The sequence below is a fragment of the Neomonachus schauinslandi genome, chromosome 9, assembly GCF_002201575.2.
Source record: "Neomonachus schauinslandi chromosome 9, ASM220157v2, whole genome shotgun sequence".
NCBI classification, from domain to species: domain Eukaryota; kingdom Metazoa; phylum Chordata; class Mammalia; order Carnivora; family Phocidae; genus Neomonachus; species Neomonachus schauinslandi.
In genome coordinates this window covers 35,445,879-35,462,228 of record NC_058411.1, presented here as the reverse complement: position 1 = coordinate 35,462,228, position 16,350 = coordinate 35,445,879, and the positions used below count along the sequence as shown (strand labels likewise).

Here is a 16,350-nt window from a genome sequence, read left to right as displayed (position 1 = left end):
AGACACTTTATTTTTGTCCATTATCCAAAGCTTCTTCATAAATTATCACTGTTTAGCTCAGAAGGGATCTTTATCTTTATAGATTGTTGCTCCTTTCAGAAAACAACATTCTCCCCATATGTCCTCTTGGCCTTAGTTGCTGGGGAGCTTAGAGGCAGATGTGTTGCCTAATTTCAGTACTTTGCTCATCCAAATAGCTTGCCTTCCCATTTCCCTTAGGCAGTCTCTCCTTATGCTGTTTGCTCTGCACCTTAGCGCCCCTCGGAGCAGCACATGGGGTGGAGACTCTCACTGGGCGGGACACCCCTGGCCTCCGTGCACTGTTTGCTTTTGTAGCCTTCCACAGCACTCCCCATGCTTGGTGATCACGGAAGTCACGGTTGGGTTTTTTTAATTATGTAGATGATTTATTTTTTATGACTATTTTTAAGCAACAGCAAACCGCAATCAATATGTTGTGTTAAAAATAACATCTGCCTCTCCTATACAAACGGAGGTTATTGGATGGATATTGGTTGTCTTCATCAGTAGTATCCCAGGTCTGGTTTGACATCATTCTGATCTCCAGCATTGGAACATTTCTTTGTATTTATGAGGAAATAATTCTTGGGTGGTCAGTAGTATTGTTGATGATGTACCTAAGGACGTCCTAAATATGCACGCATGTGTGCGTATACACACACACACACACACACACACACAATAACTTTACCTCTATGGGACAATTTCTACTTACAAAATCTGGAGCTTGGTATTTTTTTTTATTATGTTATATTAATCACCATACATTACATCATTAGTTTTTGATGTAGTGTTCCATGATTCATTGTTTGCAGAAAACACCCAGTGCTCCATGCAATACGTGCCCTCCTTAATACCCATCACCAGGCTAACCCATCCCCCCACTCCCCTCTCCTCTAGATCCCTCAGTTTGTTTCTCAGAGTCCATAGTCTCTCATGGTTTGTCTCCCCCCCCAATTCCCCCCCTTCCTTTTTCCCTTCCTCCTTTCTTTTTTTTTTTTTTTTTGTATTATATGTTTCAGAGGTACAGGTCTGTGATTCAACAGTCTTACAGAATTCACAGCACTCACCATAGCACATACTGTCCCCAATGTCTATCACCCAGCCACCCCATCCCTCCCACCCCCCCACCACTCCAGCAACCCTCAGTTTGTTTCCTGAGATTAAGAATTCCTCATATCGGGACACCTGGGTGGCTCAGTCGGTTAAGCGTCTGCCTTCAGCTCAGGTCATGATCCCAGGGTCCTGGGATTGAGTCCCGCATCAGGCTCCATGCTCAGCAGGGAGCCTGCTTCTCCCTCTGCTGTGCTCTCTCTCTCTCTGACAAATGAATAAATAAAAAATCTTTAAAAAAAAAAAAAGAATTCCTCATATCAGTGAGATCATATGATACATGTCTTTCTCTGATTGACTTATTTCGCTCAGCATAATACCCTCCAGGTCCATCCACGTCATTGCAAATGGCAAGATTTCATTCCTTTTGATGGCTGCATACTCCATTGTATATATATACCACATCTTCTTTATCCATTCATCTGTCGATGGACATCTTGGCTCTTTCCATTGTTTGGCTATTGTGGACGTTGCTGATATAAACATCGGGGTGCACATACCCCTTCATATCACTACATTTGTATCTCTGGGGTAGATACCCAGTAGTGCAATTACTGGGTCGTAGGGTAGCTCTATTTTCAACTTTTTGAGGAACCTCCGTACTGTTTTCCAGAGTGGCTGCACCAGCTTGCATTCCCACCAACAGTGTAGGAGGGTTCCCCTTTCTCTACATCCCCGCCAACATCTGTCATTTCCTAACTTGTTAATTTTAGCCATTCTGACTGGTGTGAGTTGGTATCTCATTGAGGTTTTGATTTGGATTTCCCTGATACCGAGCGATGTTGAACACTTTTTCATGTGTCTGTTGGCCATTTGGATGCCTTCTTTGGAAAAATGTCTGTTCATGTCTTCTGCCCATTTCTTGATTGGATTCTTTGTTCTTTGGGTGTTGAGTTTGATAAGGTCTTTATAGATTTTGGATACTAGCCCTTTATCTGATATGTCATTTGCAAATATCTTCTCCCATTCTGTCGGTTGTCTTTTGGTTTTGTTGACTGTTTCTGTTGCTGTGCAAAAGCTTTTTATCTTGATGAAGTCCCAATAGTTCATTTTTGCCCCTGCTTCCCTTGCCTTTGGTGATGTTTCTAGGAAGAAGTTGCTGCGGCTGAGGTCAAAGAGATTGCTGCGTGTGTTCTCCTTTAGGATTTGGATGGACTCCTTTCTCACATTGAGGTCTTTCAACCATTTTGAGTCTATTTTTGTGTGTGGTGTAAGGAAATGGTCCAGTTTCATTCTTCTGCATGTGGCTATCCAATTTTCCCAACACCATTTGTTGAAGAGACCGTCTTTTTTCCATTGGACATTTTTTCCTGCTTTGTCAAAGATTAGTTGACCATAGAGTTGAGAGTCCATTTCTGGACTCTCTATTCTGTTCCATTGATCTATGTGTCTGTTTTTGTGCCAGTACCATACTGTCTTAATGATGACAGCTTTGTAATAGAGCTTGAAGTCTGGAATTGTGATGCCGCCAGTTTTGCTTTTCTTTTTCAACATTCCTCTGGCTATTCAGGGTCTTTTCTGGTTCCATACAAATTTTAGGATAATTTGTTGCATTTCTTTAAAAGAAGTTGATGGTATTTTGATAGGGATTGCATTAAATGTGTAGATTGCTCTAGGTAGCATTGACATCTTCACAATATTTGTTTTTCAAATCCATGAGCATGGAACGTTTTTCCATTTCTTTGTGTCTTCCTCAATTTTTTCTGAGTACAGATTCTTTGCCTCTTTGTTGGATTTATTCCTAGGTATCTTATGGTTTTGGGTGCAATTGTAAATGGGATCGACTCCTTAATTTCTCTTTTTTTCTGTCTTGTTGTTGGTGTATAGGAATGCCACTGATTTCTGTGCATTGATTTTATATCCTGCCACTTTACTGAATTCCTGTATGAGTTCTAGCTGTTTTGGGATGGAGTCTTTTGGGTTTTCCACATAAAGTATCATATCATCTGCAAAGAGTGAGAGTTTGACTTCCTCTTTGCCAATTCAGATGCTTTTTATTTCTTTTTGTTGTCTGATTGCTGTGGCTAGGACTTCTAATACTATGTTGAATAGCAGTGGTGATAGTGGACATCCCTGCCGTGTTCCTGACCTTAGGGGGAAAGCTCTCGGTTTTTCCCCATTGAGAATGATATGCGCTGTGGGTTTTTCATAGATGGCTTTTATGATATTGAGGTATGTACCCTCTATCCCTATACTCTGAAGAGTTTTGATCAAGAAAGGATACTGTACTTTGTCAAATGCTTTTTCTGCATCTATTGAGAGGATCATATGGTTCTTGTTCTTTCTTTTATTAATGTATTGTATCACATTGATTGATTTGCGGATGTTGAACCAACCTTGCAGCCCAGGGATAAATCCCACTTGGTCGTGGTGAATAATCGTTTTAATGTACTGTTGGATCCTATTGGCTAGTATTTTGGTGAGAATTTTTGCATCCATGTTCATCAGGGATATTGGTCTGTAATTCTCCTTTTTGATGGGGTCTTTGGTTTGGGGATCAAGGTAATGGTGGCCTCATAAAATGAGTTTGGAAGTTTTCCTTCCATTTCTATCTTTTGGAACAGTTTCAGAAGAATAGGTATTAATTCTTCTTGAGATGTTTGGTAGAATTCCCCTAGGAAGCCCTCTGGCCCTGGGCTCTTGTTTGTTGGGAGATTTTTGATTACTGCTTCAGTTTCCTTAGTGGTTATAGGTCTGTTCAGGTTTTCTGTTTCTTCCTGGTTCAGTTTTGGTAGTTTATACATCTCTGGGAATGTATCTATTTCTTCCAGGTTATCTAATTTGCTGGCATATAGTTGCTCATAATATGTTCTTATAATTGTTTGTGTTTCTTTGGTGTTGGTTGTGATCTCTCCTCTTTCATTCATGATTTTATTTATTTGGATCATTTCTCTTTTCTTTTTGATAAGTCTGGCCAGGGGTTTATCCATCGTATTAATTCTTTCAGAGAACCAGCTCCTAGTTTTGTTGATCTGTTCTACTGTTCTTTTGGTTTCTATTTCATTGATTTCTGCTCTGATCTTTATTATTTCTCTTCTCCTGCTGGGTTTAGGTTTTATTTGCTGTTCTTTCTCTAGCTCCTTTAGGTGTAGGGTTAGGTTGTGTATTTGAGACCTTTTTTGTTTCTTGAGAAAGGCTTGTATTGCTATATACTTGCCTCTTAGGACTGCCTTTGCTGCATCCCAAAGATTTTAACAGTTGTGTTTTCATTTTCATTTGTTTCCATGAATTTTTTTAGTTCTTTAATTTCCTGGTTGACCCATTCATTCTTTAGTAGGATGCTCTTTAGCCTCCATGTATTTGAGTTCTTTCCGACTTTCCTCTTGTGATTGAGTTTCAAAGCATTGTGTCCGAAAATATGCAGGGAATGATCCCAGTCTTTTGGTACCGGTTGAGACCTGATTTGTGACCTAGGATGTGATCTATTCTGGAGAATGTTCCACGGGCACTAGAGAAGAATGTGTATTCTGTTGCTTTGGGATGGAATGTTCTGAATATATCTGTGAAGTCCATTTGGTCCAGAGTGTCATTTAAAGTCTTTATTTCCTTGCTGATCTTTTGCTTAGATGAACTATCCATTTCAGTGAGGGGGGTGTTAAAGTCCCCTACTATTATTGTATTGTTGTCGATGTGTTTCTTTGCTTTTGTTATTAATTGGCTTATATAATTGGCTGCTCCCATGTTAGGGGCATAGATATTTATAATTGTTAGATCTTCTTGTTGGATAGACCCTTTAAGTAGGATATAGTGTCCTTCCTCATCTCTTACTATCGTCTTTGTTTTAAAATCTAATTTGTCTAATATAAGGATTGCCACCCCAGCTTTCTTTTGGTGTCCATTAGCATGGTAAATGGTTTTCCACCCTCTCACTTTCAATCTGGAGGTGTCCTTGGGTCTAAAATAAGTCTCTTGCAGACAGCATATCGATGGGTCTTGTTTTTTTATCCAATCTGATAGTCTGTGTTTTGTTTGGGGCATTTAGCCCATTTACATTCAGGGTAACTATTGAAAGATATGAATTTAGTGCCATTGTATTGCCTGTAAGGTGACTGTTACTGTATATTGTCTCTGTTCCTTTCTGGTCTATGTTACTTTTAGGCTCTCTCTTTGCTTAGAGGAACCCTTTCAGTATTTCTTGTAGGGCTGGTTTTGTGTTTGCAAATTCCTTTAGTTTTTGTGTGTCCTGGAAGCTTTTTATCTCTCCTTCTATTTTCAATGACAGTCTAGCTGGATACAGTATTTTTGGTTGCATATTTTTCTCATTTAGTACTCTGAATATATCATACCAGTCCTTTCTGGCCTGCCAGGTCTCTGTTGATAGGTCTGTTGCCAATCTAATGTTTCTACCATTGTAGGTTTACAGATCTCTTCTCCCGAGCTGCTTCCAGGATTTTCTCTTTGTCTCTGAGACTTGTAAGTTTTACTATTAGATGTCAGGGGTATTTTTATTGATTTTGAGGGGGGTTCTCTGTGCCTCCTGGATTTTGATGCCTGTTTCCTTCTCAAAATTAGGGAAGTTCTCTGCTATAATTTGCTCCAATATACCTTCTGCCCCTCTCTCTCTTTCTTCTTCTTCTGGGATCCCAATTATTCTAATATTGTTTCATCTTATGGTATCACTTATCTCTTGAATTCTGTCCTTGTGATCCAGTAGTTGTTTCTTTTTCTCAGCTTCTTTATTTTCCATCATTTGGTCTTCTATATCACTGATTCTCTCTTCTGCCTCATTTATCCTAGCAGTTAGAACCTCCATTTTTTATTGCACCTCATTAATAGCCTTTTTGATTTCGACTTGGTTAGATTTTAGTTCTTTTATTTCTCCAGAAAGGGTTTGGTTTCTCTAATAACTTCCATGCTTTTTTCAAGCCCAGCTAGTATCTTTATAATCATCATTCTGAACTCTAGTTCCGAGATCTTACTAATGTCCGTATTGATTAGGTCCCTGGCAGTTGGTACTGCCTCTTGTTCTTTTTTTTGAGGGGATTTTTTCCGTGTTGTCATTTTGTCCAGAGGAGAATAGATGAATGAGAGAACAAAATGCTAACAGCATAACAACGACCCCAGAAAAATATACAGTAAACCAATCATTAGAGACTGAAACCGGGGGAAAAGAAAGGGAAAGAAAGAAAAAAGAAAAAAAAGAAAAAGATAATAAAGAAAAAAGAACATGATCAAATATGATCAGGCTGGTGAATAGATCAGTGCCATACACTAGATTTTGGGCGTATTTTGGACTGTTAGAAGAAACTGCCTCCCAAAATTTTACAGAAAGAAAAACGTATATATGTACAAAAATAAGGGTAAATACAATGAAGGGATGGAATATGACTGTAAAGATGAAAATTATAAAAGATTTTATAAAAGGAATTGATAAGTTGGTTGAAAAAAGAAAGAAGAGAAATTAAAAAAAAAAGGGGGGGAGGAGAAAAAATCAGGCAGGAGACTAGAACAAAGCCATACACTAGAGATTTAGGGTATATTTTGGTCTATTAGAAGAAACTGTATCCCAAAATTTTAAAGAGAGAACAACTTATATATATATGCCAAAAATAAGGTTAACTACAATGAAGGGATAGAATATGACTCTAAAAATGAAAAATAAAAAAGATTTTTTAAAAAGGGATTGATAAGATGTTGGTTGAAAAAGGAAAAAAGGATGGGGCGCCTGGGTGGCTCAGTTGGTTAAGCGACTGCCTTCGGCTCAGGTCATGATCCTGGAGTCCCGGGATCGAGTCCCGCATCGGGCTCCCTGCTCGGCAGGGAGCCTGCTTCTCCCTCTGACCCTCCCCCCTCTCGTGTGCTCTCTGTCTCTCTCATTCTCTCTGTCTCAAATAAATAAATAAAATCTTAAAAAAAAAAAGAAAAGAAAAAGGAAAATTAAAAAAAAAAAGAAAATTAAAAAAATTAACTTTGAAAGACTAAAGAATCATGGAAAAAAAGCCATGAATTCTATGTGCAGTATTCCCCTAGCGCTGGAGTTCTGCCGTTCTCATTGATCGGTAAACTTGGTCTTGGCTGGCTGTTCTCGCTGATCTTCTGGGGGAGGGGCCTGTTGCCGTGGTTCCCAAGTGTCTTTGCTGGAGGCGGAATTGCCCCGCCCTTGCCCGGTGCGGGCTAAGTAATCTGCTCGGGTTTGCTCTCGGGAGCTTTTGTTCCCTGCAAGCTTTCCGTACAGCTTTGGAGGATGGGAATGAAAATGGGGGCCTCCCAGTCTCCGCCCCGGAGGAGCCGAGAACTCAGGGCCCCACTCCTCAGTGTGCCCTCAGAGTAAAGCAGTCAGTCACTCCCGTCTCCCCCTCTCCTCTGGCCGCACTCCATGCTCACCCGGGCTGTGACCGAGCACTTCCATCTCTGGCACATGACCCCGTGTGGAGTCTCCAAACGTAGCAGATCCCTGCGGTGCGCTCCCACGCCGCTCCTCCCAGGGGAGGAACGTGAGTCTCCCCGGATCTGCCGCTTGTTGGGTCCCTGCTGGAAGAGCGGTGGCCCAGCTGTGCCGCGGATCACGGTTTATGGCAACCCCGAGCTGAGAGCCCACTCCTCGGCTCCTTCACTGCAGCCCGCTTCCCTGCTCCCATACCTGGGAGCTCTGCCGCACTCAGGCACCTCCGGTCTTTCTGTGACCCCAACAGACCTGTGACCACACTGCCCCGGCGAGGGTTCCACCCCCCGCTTAGCCACTGGAGTGACGTCCCTCAGCGGAGCCGACTTCTAAAAGTTCCGATTTTGTGCTCCGCGGCTCTATCACTTGCCAGAAGCGGCCGACAAAGGCCCCCCTCCCCGGCCATCTATCCTCCCAAATACCGCCTCGGATTCACTTCTCCGCACGTCCTACCTTCCAGAAAGTGGTCGCTTTTCTGTTCAGAGAGTTGCTGCTATTCTTTTCTTTGATCTCCTGTTGAGTTCGTAGGTGTTCAGAACGGTTTGATCCCTATCCAGCTGAATTCCTGGGACCAGACGAAATTTAGGTCTCCTACTCCTCCACCATCTTGCTCCTCCCCCTGGAGCTTGGTATTAAAAGAAAATGTTTCTAATCCAAATATACCTCAAACTATCTGCATATCTATTTGTGTATGTAGGGACGCCTGGGTGGCTCTGTCAGTTAAGCGTCTGCCTTCAGCTCAGGTCATGATCCCAGGGTCCTGGGATTGAGCCCCAGCCTGCTGCTCCTCTCCCTCTGCCTGCTGCTTCCCCTGCTTGTGTGAGCGCTCTTTCTCTCTCTGACAAATAAAATCTTTAAAAATGCGTGCGTGTGTGTGTGTGTAAAAGCATCTTCTCACCCTCTTGGGAACTCTGACCTGGAACGTGGCCCTGTCCCAGTTCAGCATCGTCATGTGCACCCAGTCATGGATTTCCCCTTCTCTCTGCTGTCTATTAGCTCCCTATTGAGGATAAAATCAGGATCATTGCGCAGAAGATCTATGGGGCTGATGACATTGAACTGCTTCCTGAAGCTCAACACAAAGTTGAAGTCTACACAAAACAGGTAGATATTCGGTTGTTCTGTCACTTCTTTACAGAGCAGCCTGGGAGCAGAGCCCCCGAGTTCTCCTAGCCCTGCTGGGTGCCCACTGCCTCGCTTTTCTGGGTATTAACCCTCTCCCCTCTGAATACTGTGTTTGGATGAGGTGGTCCAGGCCTTTATCGGCCCAGGGGTGGTATATGAATGTGTGGAAAAGCCAAGAAAAATAGGAGTGTCTTCCTCCCTATTTTTAATTGGTTATGTAGATGAAAATACAATACTCACTTTTGGAATATGGTTGTGGGTCCTTGCTTCTCTCACCCAACAGAGATTTGATTTTTTTTTTTTTTTTTGGATCTCTAATAACTGAGCTCGGGGTCAGTGAGGTCCAGGTGGGTATAAAGGGAATTGGATGTTTTAAATAAATGGAAGAATCGGTATCATCACAGTGCCCAGGTGCACTTGGTTGCACTGTCAGCTTTTCACTGGTCCTGCTTCTTCCCTTTTCTCCTCAGGGCTTTGGGCACCTGCCCATCTGCATGGCCAAGACACACTTGTCCTTGTCTCATAACCCAGAGCAGAAGGGTGTGCCCACAGGCTTTGTCCTGCCCATCCGTGACATCCGTGCCAGTGTTGGGGCCGGTTTTCTGTACCCCTTGGTAGGCACGGTAAGTGAGTGCTACAGGCGGAGAGCGGGCTGGTTCATTGGGGCTTCGCGTCTGAGATGGGCCACCAAAGCTGCCGGGCAAGCGCTGCCAGAGCGGAGCTCCTCACTGAGCAGCAAGCTGGCATCAGGCCCGTTAGGATTGGTCCTCTGGCTGTGGACCATCTGGGTGTCGGTTCAAGGATGAAGCCATGACTGCTTGTCACAAATAATAGTTCTGCTTCCCAGGAGCAGTATGACCTTGACTGAATCTGGGACGGGCCTCATTGATCATCTGCGATAGTGCTAACGGATAATCATGGCTGACATTCACTGGGCGCCTTTCGCAGATGAACTCAGTCCTGCCAAGCGTCCTTTGAAGTAGGGACAGAGGCTCTCCCTGTCCCGGGTCTTCTTGACAGGCCTGGAGCTTAGGCCTGAAACTCATTGGGAATTCATTGTTTCTGAATAAAGAAAATGCCCTTAAAATGCAAGTGAACCCTGTAGATGTGAAAAGTGAGGTCGCCTATTTCCACTTCAAGATGCATTCATTATCAGATGCTTCTTTATCTTAGGAATCGTATGCATATGGAGAGAGGAGCTGACCATCCCAGGTTAACAGCTGCCCTGTGCCTGGCTTACCCCCTTTGATACCCCCTTTGATCTGCCCGGTGTCCTACACCTGCAGCTTGTACTTACCTGCAGTACAAGACTGACCTATCAAACAGCCAATTCACGATGAAAAAGAAGCCAGTAGATCTCCTAATGGAGCTATATCCCTCTTTCAGGATTTTAAGAAAGTGGTAGGAAGCGGCATTTAGAGTCAAAAGTATGTAACGTGAAAGCCACATACAGTTTTCGCTGCTGGTTCTGGCCTTGGGCAAGTTATTAACGATCTGTGCCCTGCTCCCCTCAGCTCTCAGCGTGGGGCAATATCATCATGGAACAACAACGGTCAGACAAGTGCCAGTGTTTACGGCAGAGGGGACGGGGGGATTCCTCTTTGGGAAGGAGTAAAAATACGAAAATCTGAATCACTGTTTTGGGAGCCATCTCTAGGGTTTTCTACACCATGCACATCTGTGTCTGTATCAGTGGGCACACGCTCAGTATCTTTAATGTCATCTTCAGGCTTCTCTGCTAGGTCTCAGAAACAATCCCTTCCTTTTCCCCCTTCTTGTTCCCACACCCAGCACTTGCTTACAGAGTTCACGAATAGAGACTAATATCAGATCCCTGTAGAATGTTCTGGTAAGTTATAGTTAAGTTGTAGAAGTTGAGCTTAAATTCTCCTGTCTGGATCTGATTGGGAACTTGTATTTATTCGTTTTACAAGACACTGTTACAGGTGAAAGTGTACTGAGCTTTTACTTACAAGCCTTATGGATCTGCAGCTAAGTAGATATTTGTCAAAGCCCAGTCTTGAGAAAAGAAGTAAGTACAAATGTAATCTATGGCATTACAAGCTCAGTTTTAGAAGACCAAACTGGACCAGTCAGAATAGTGGTTATAAAGCTATCTAGACTTTGTACAGAAATGTCTTGGCCCAAGTTAAAGGACGCTAATTTCTAATGTGTTCCTGAAGCAAAATAATACAGGCATTGATGCAAGACTTGTTAAAACAAAATTAAAAAGCAGACAAGCCTTGTACCTCCTTTTGGTCTCATGAGAGGGGAGGAGGTGACTCAGCCTCTCCAGCCCCTCCCCTAGACCATGAAGGTGGAAGGACCTCCTGCTACTTCTTGTTACAACTGTCAGTGTGGAGGACGGTAGTGAAGCCTGGCATTTGGCGTGCTGAAGGACATGAGGGTTTCTCTTTGGGGTCATAACAGGATCAGTGACTTGGTTTTCAGTGTGTAACAAGAAGAGTACCAATTTATTTAAAACTATGAAATAATATTCTGTTTTGTGCCTCGGGCTTCTTATCTGAAGGGAAGGTGGAAACAAAGATCACTTTATTTTTCATGCTATTTCACATCTCCTAGATGAGCACGATGCCTGGACTCCCCACACGGCCCTGTTTCTATGATATTGATTTGGACCCTGAAACTGAACAGGTTAATGGGTTGTTCTAAAACAGGTGAGTTGTTACTGGTAAGAGTTTTGCTTTTTTCCTTTGGGGTATATTTATGAATTACGGGATTCCAGCAAAAGCTCTGAAAATGCAAATTCGAATGCTTTCAAAACTTTCTTTCCAAACATCATTGAGGGGAGAGTTGGCAGTAACCAATGAAGGAAATATTCCAATTTTGGAAGAAGAGCCTGGCTTGTTACGGAGCAGCGCAGGGGAGAAAGCCGCCGTCTAGTGAACTCTGGAGGGACTGCCACGGAGGCTGGGCTAAGGGTCTGTGTACTTTGAGTAGATAGCAGGCAGGAGTTGAGTAAATGTCCCTGAAAATAGAAAAGAAAAGGAAGCAGGACCAGTCCGGGAATACTTGGGATCTTAAGGGAAACATCCCCAAGTACTCTTCACAATGAACAAGCCTTCCCTAGACACATCCAGTTGAAATTTCAAAAACATTAAAAATGTAATTGTAAAAAGTCTTCTCCAGAAAAGAAAAAAATGGCTTGTCTATGAGAAAACGGGAATTAGAGTGAACACCTGTCTTCTTATCAGAGTAAGGGGCTTTTCGACAATGGAGGAACCCCCTCGAGCTGACTTTGCACCTGCACTTACACCCACCAGATCTTCCAAAGGCTTTCAGACGTGCAGGTTTGCCGCCCCACCTCGCTTCCTAGGAAGGTATTTAGCAGTGTCCTCCGGCAAGATGGGGAATCAACCAAGAAAAAGGAAGACATGGTTTTCAGGAAACCGAATCCTGATCTGGGCAGTCACGAAGGAGAATCCTGACAGCTGCAAGAGACCTAGAGTTATAAGTCTAGGAGGGAGGAATTGAGAACCGCTAGAAAAGACAAGGGTATCAGAGGGCAATAATGCAAAACTGAAGCTCTCACATTGTTTACCAAAGTAAAGGTCCAGGTGGAAGCAAACTAGTCCTCTTCTGAGCAACCAGAGGATGGCTGCTTACAGAAGTAACTGCTTACAGAGAAGAGACGGTGTGCTTGCTGCCCGGGAACACCGTTCTTCCTTCAGGAGGGCTTCTGTGACGCTGGGAGTGTCCCTCTGGCTCAGGCCTGGCCTGGCCTCGGACAGTCTTCACGTTGCCAGGATGCAAGTGCCGCATGTTGTTTTCAGGCCCTCGGGCCAGCCCGACAGAGGTGGTCGTGGAAAGGCTGGAAATGTCAGGGGCTTTGGCAGCACCAGAGGGGAGTGCTGCGGCGGGGCAGGGGAGAGGCGAGGTTTCAACTCTTCGAGGAACATTTACTTCTCGTTTCTTTTTCCTTCTAGATTGCCCCTCTTCAAGAAGCTGCTCCAAATATTTGGCCGGTGTCCATTCAGGCTGACTGTTGGTTAGGAAGTGTGGGGAAGTCGAGAGAAGTCAGCCCCTGCCCTGAAGATCTTAGGCAATCAAGAGCAGGCGTTTCCCCAGTAGCCTTCCTTTGGTCTTAATTCCCACCATCATGTATAAATTAACATAAATCATGCGCAAGTCTGCTTACTTTACTGAAGTTCCACAGAATAAAAGGAAATGGATTTTGCGATCTGGATGTTTAAACATAAATTCTAGCATTCACAGACGGTGCTGCAGTATGTCTGCCATCCTGTGGGAGCCCATTTTGCCGGCAGAGCCCAGGGCCGGAGACGCAAGTTGCGAGTTGTCCTTTATGACACTGTCATGTTTAAAGGGGTAAATGGTGCATGCTTGCAGATTTCTGGGAGGACACATCATCAGGAGACCTCCTGATAGGGTTGAGGGGGAAGTAGGGTATAGAGAATGTGCCTTTTTATCATACACCTTTCTATATTATTCCTTTTTTTTTTTTTTTAACCTGAGAAAGGATTGCTCATACAGGTTTTTGCCCTGAACTTCCCTGGAATTTCCATTTCTGTCACATCTTTAGCACCATTCATTTTTAAGTTCTCAGGAAAGATGGTCATAAAGCACTGACTATAGGCGAACCCTATCTGCTATGTTGGTTCAGCAGATATTTATGGAGCTGTGCCTGGGCTCCACCCCTCCCTCCGGAATGTTTTTTTTCCCCTGAAATGTTTTCCCTTTTCTCCTTGTTCTTTAGCTTCTGTCTCGGTTCCCCCTTGTCTTCCTGCACTGGATCCTTCCAGAAGATGTTGCGTCCCCACTGATGCCAGTGTAAACCCTGCTGGCATTGGCAGAGCAGTATTTTCCCTGGTGGCCTTGGTTTCATTATCTTTAAGTCCCTAGGTTCACATCAGTGTTGTAACACAGTTCTGCCATCCAGAGAAGTGATGGCGGTGCTTTGGGGGCATATTGCCAAGGAGTCATGCGCGCAGAGCCCCAGCTTCACCATGCTTTGTATGGCGCCTGGCACATTGTACACAATGATGTCGTCGGTTCCTGTTCCAAAGCATCATGCGGGTCCCGTCTGCTCAGAGTTCACGGTTTTTGATGATTTTTTTAAATGTCCTGTAAGACCTCATCTGGAATGGGACATAATGACTTAAAGATCATCTTAAAGGATTGAGGCTTCCTCATATCCCCAAAAGCCATGTGGGTTTACATCCTTAAGATTGATAGGAATATTGGGGCACCTTGGTGGCTCAGTCGTTAAGCATCTGCCTTCGGCTCGGGTCATGATCCCGGGGTCCTTGGGATCAAGCCCCGCATCGGGCTCCCTGCTCAGCAGGAAGCCTGCTTCTCCCTCTCCCACTCCCCCTGCTTGTGTTCCCTCTCTCGCTGTCCCTGTCTCTATCAAAAAATAAATAAAATCTTTAAGAAAAAAAAATATTGATAGGAATAGTGAACACAATTGGTCGGAGAGGGTGAGTGGAGTTTCATAAGCCAAAGATGATAAAGCCCTAATAAGGAATGCAAATTGTTTTTACCAGATATTGCTTGGAATGAATGGACTATCACTAATGCAAGAATTTTCTTAAGTAGGAGTAAAATATGTCTTCAGTAAAAATTCAAATGGTATAAGTTCCTTTTTTCCACCTGGCAGTATATCTTGATGATCTTACTACGTCAGCAGTTTGAGATTCACCTTGTTTGTTATCGCTGTGTAGTATTTAAATAGTCCTCTGTCGATGGACACTTACCATTGTTTCATGGGTTTTGCTATTACAAATGAGAGAGCACAGAATATTCTCTTATGTATCAATGCATTTTGTGTAGAAGCATCTGTTGGATAAATTGTTAGCAGTGGAATTGCTCAAAAGTGACTTTAGCTTCAAAATGAGAGCTGGCCTTTGGCTAGAAACGTGTAGAGAGAAATTATACAAGAACGAATTTGTAAATTAGGTTTATATCTCCATTTTTCAGAAAGGCAAACTTCAAAATTTCACTGCTGTTGCCTACCAGATGAACCTGTTAAAGTCCTCTGACTCTAAAGCCTTCTCTCTTTACCAGCATTCAGTCTATCAGAGCTGTTCCTAGAAGCCAGCCCCTGCCAGGCGACACAGAAATGGACTTCCTGTTTGTGACAGGCAGAAAGCTGTGCCCATTTCACTTCCCTCCAGAAGGAAGGGATGATAAAAGGTGGCAGAAACAGAGGGAAGAAATAAAGAGGTTAAGAACGCTGCTGAGCAATTATTGATAGCATGGGTTTTGTGGAATTGATTCTTCAGTGTGTGATTAAGAAGTGTGATAAAGAGGGGCACCTGGCTGGCTGAGTTGGTGGAGCATATGACTCTTGGTCTCAGGGTCAGGAGTTCGAGCCCCACATTGGGGGTAGAGATTACTTAAAAAAATAAAACTGATAAAAAGAGACAGCATGAAGGATTAAAAAAAAAAATTGGCAGGCCAGTTGAAGACGTGAATTCAAGACCTACAGAAGCATTAGTGCTTGGGGTACATATTAGTATGTATTGCCAGACAAGATCCAGTGCTTTACCTTGGGGCTAGGACCCCTTCCAGATATTGTTCTTAACCCTTCTCTGGGCCACTAATGCTTTCCCATCCCATATTTGTTTTTTGTTTTTTGGGTTTTTTTTTTTTAGATTTTATTTATTTGAGAGAGCATGAAAGGGGAGAGGGTCAGAGGGAGAAGCAGACTCCCCACTGAGCGGGGAGCCTGATGTGGGACTCAGTCCTGGGACTCCAGGATCATGACCTGAGCTGAAGGCAGTCACCTAACCAGCTGAGCCACCCAGGCGCCCTCCCATCCCATATTTGTAATGTTACTGATAAAACAGACTGGACCCGGGGCACCTGGGTAGCTCAGTTGGTTAAGCGACTGCCTTCAGCTCAGGTCATGATCCTGGAGTCCTGAGATCAAGTCCCGCATCGGGCTCCCTGCTCAATAGGGAGTCTGCTTCTCCCTCTGACCCTCCCCCATCTCATGCTCTCTCTCTATCTCATTCTCTCTCTCAAATAAATAAATCTTAAAAAAAAAAAAACCAGATTGGACCCTCTATTCTGCACTTCAGAGACTTGCCATGCACCAAAGATGTATGTATACTCCTAATTCAGAAGAGGCAGCATTTGTGTGCCGTCAAGCAAAGCAGATTACAACAGAACTACTGTTTGTGTTCACTGGTACAACCCTGATGGTGCCTAGAAACAAATCAGAATACCAGAAAACAAGCCACAGGTTCATTTAATGGTGCACCAGGAAAGGGGATGGAAGGCTTATTCCCAGAAGGTTTCTAAAATGTAAGAATTATTCCTAAGGAGTTATAAATCTTTTGGTAGCTATAGGCCCAGGCCATGGGTGGATGGGGACCAAGATGGAGAAATGCTATGATCAGTTGAGATTAGATAAATATGAGTTCAGACAAATATGCAAGCTATTCTATTGGCACACTGTGTCTGGTGATATTAACAAGATAAGCTGTAGGTAGAATAATTTCTCATCAGATTGGAGAAATATATTTATAGCCTGCTTCTCATTATATAATCAACAGCTACTAATGGAGTAGCAGACAGTGATATGGGTAATAGCTTACTGTCACTTAAGTGAGTTCAGGGATGACAGGTTTCTTTCATGCATGAAGTACTGGATACATTTCTTAAAACTCAGATGTGGCATCAGATTCTAGTCATCCTAAAGAAAAATCACAGTGCAGTATTTA

The 16,350-nt window shown here is 43.4% G+C and overlaps 1 protein-coding gene across 2 annotated transcripts in view; it reads left to right on the top strand.

Annotated features, from left to right (window-relative positions):
- MTHFD1 (methylenetetrahydrofolate dehydrogenase, cyclohydrolase and formyltetrahydrofolate synthetase 1) overlaps positions 1 to 12,842 on the top strand; it is a 63,432-nt gene extending 50,590 nt beyond the window's left edge. The window contains exons 25-27 of one of the 2 annotated variants that reach the window (XM_044918007.1): positions 8,513 to 8,620; positions 9,112 to 9,264; positions 12,589 to 12,842. In XM_044918007.1, coding sequence (XP_044773942.1) covers positions 8,513 to 8,620; positions 9,112 to 9,264; positions 12,589 to 12,750 — 423 coding nt within the window. In that variant the 3' untranslated portion in view covers positions 12,751 to 12,842. Of the gene's footprint in view, positions 1 to 8,512; positions 8,621 to 9,111; positions 9,265 to 11,224 lie in introns of both variants that reach the window. The other variant, XM_044918008.1, reaches the window with a different exon arrangement.
- Positions 12,843 to 16,350: the final 3,508 nt, after the last annotated feature.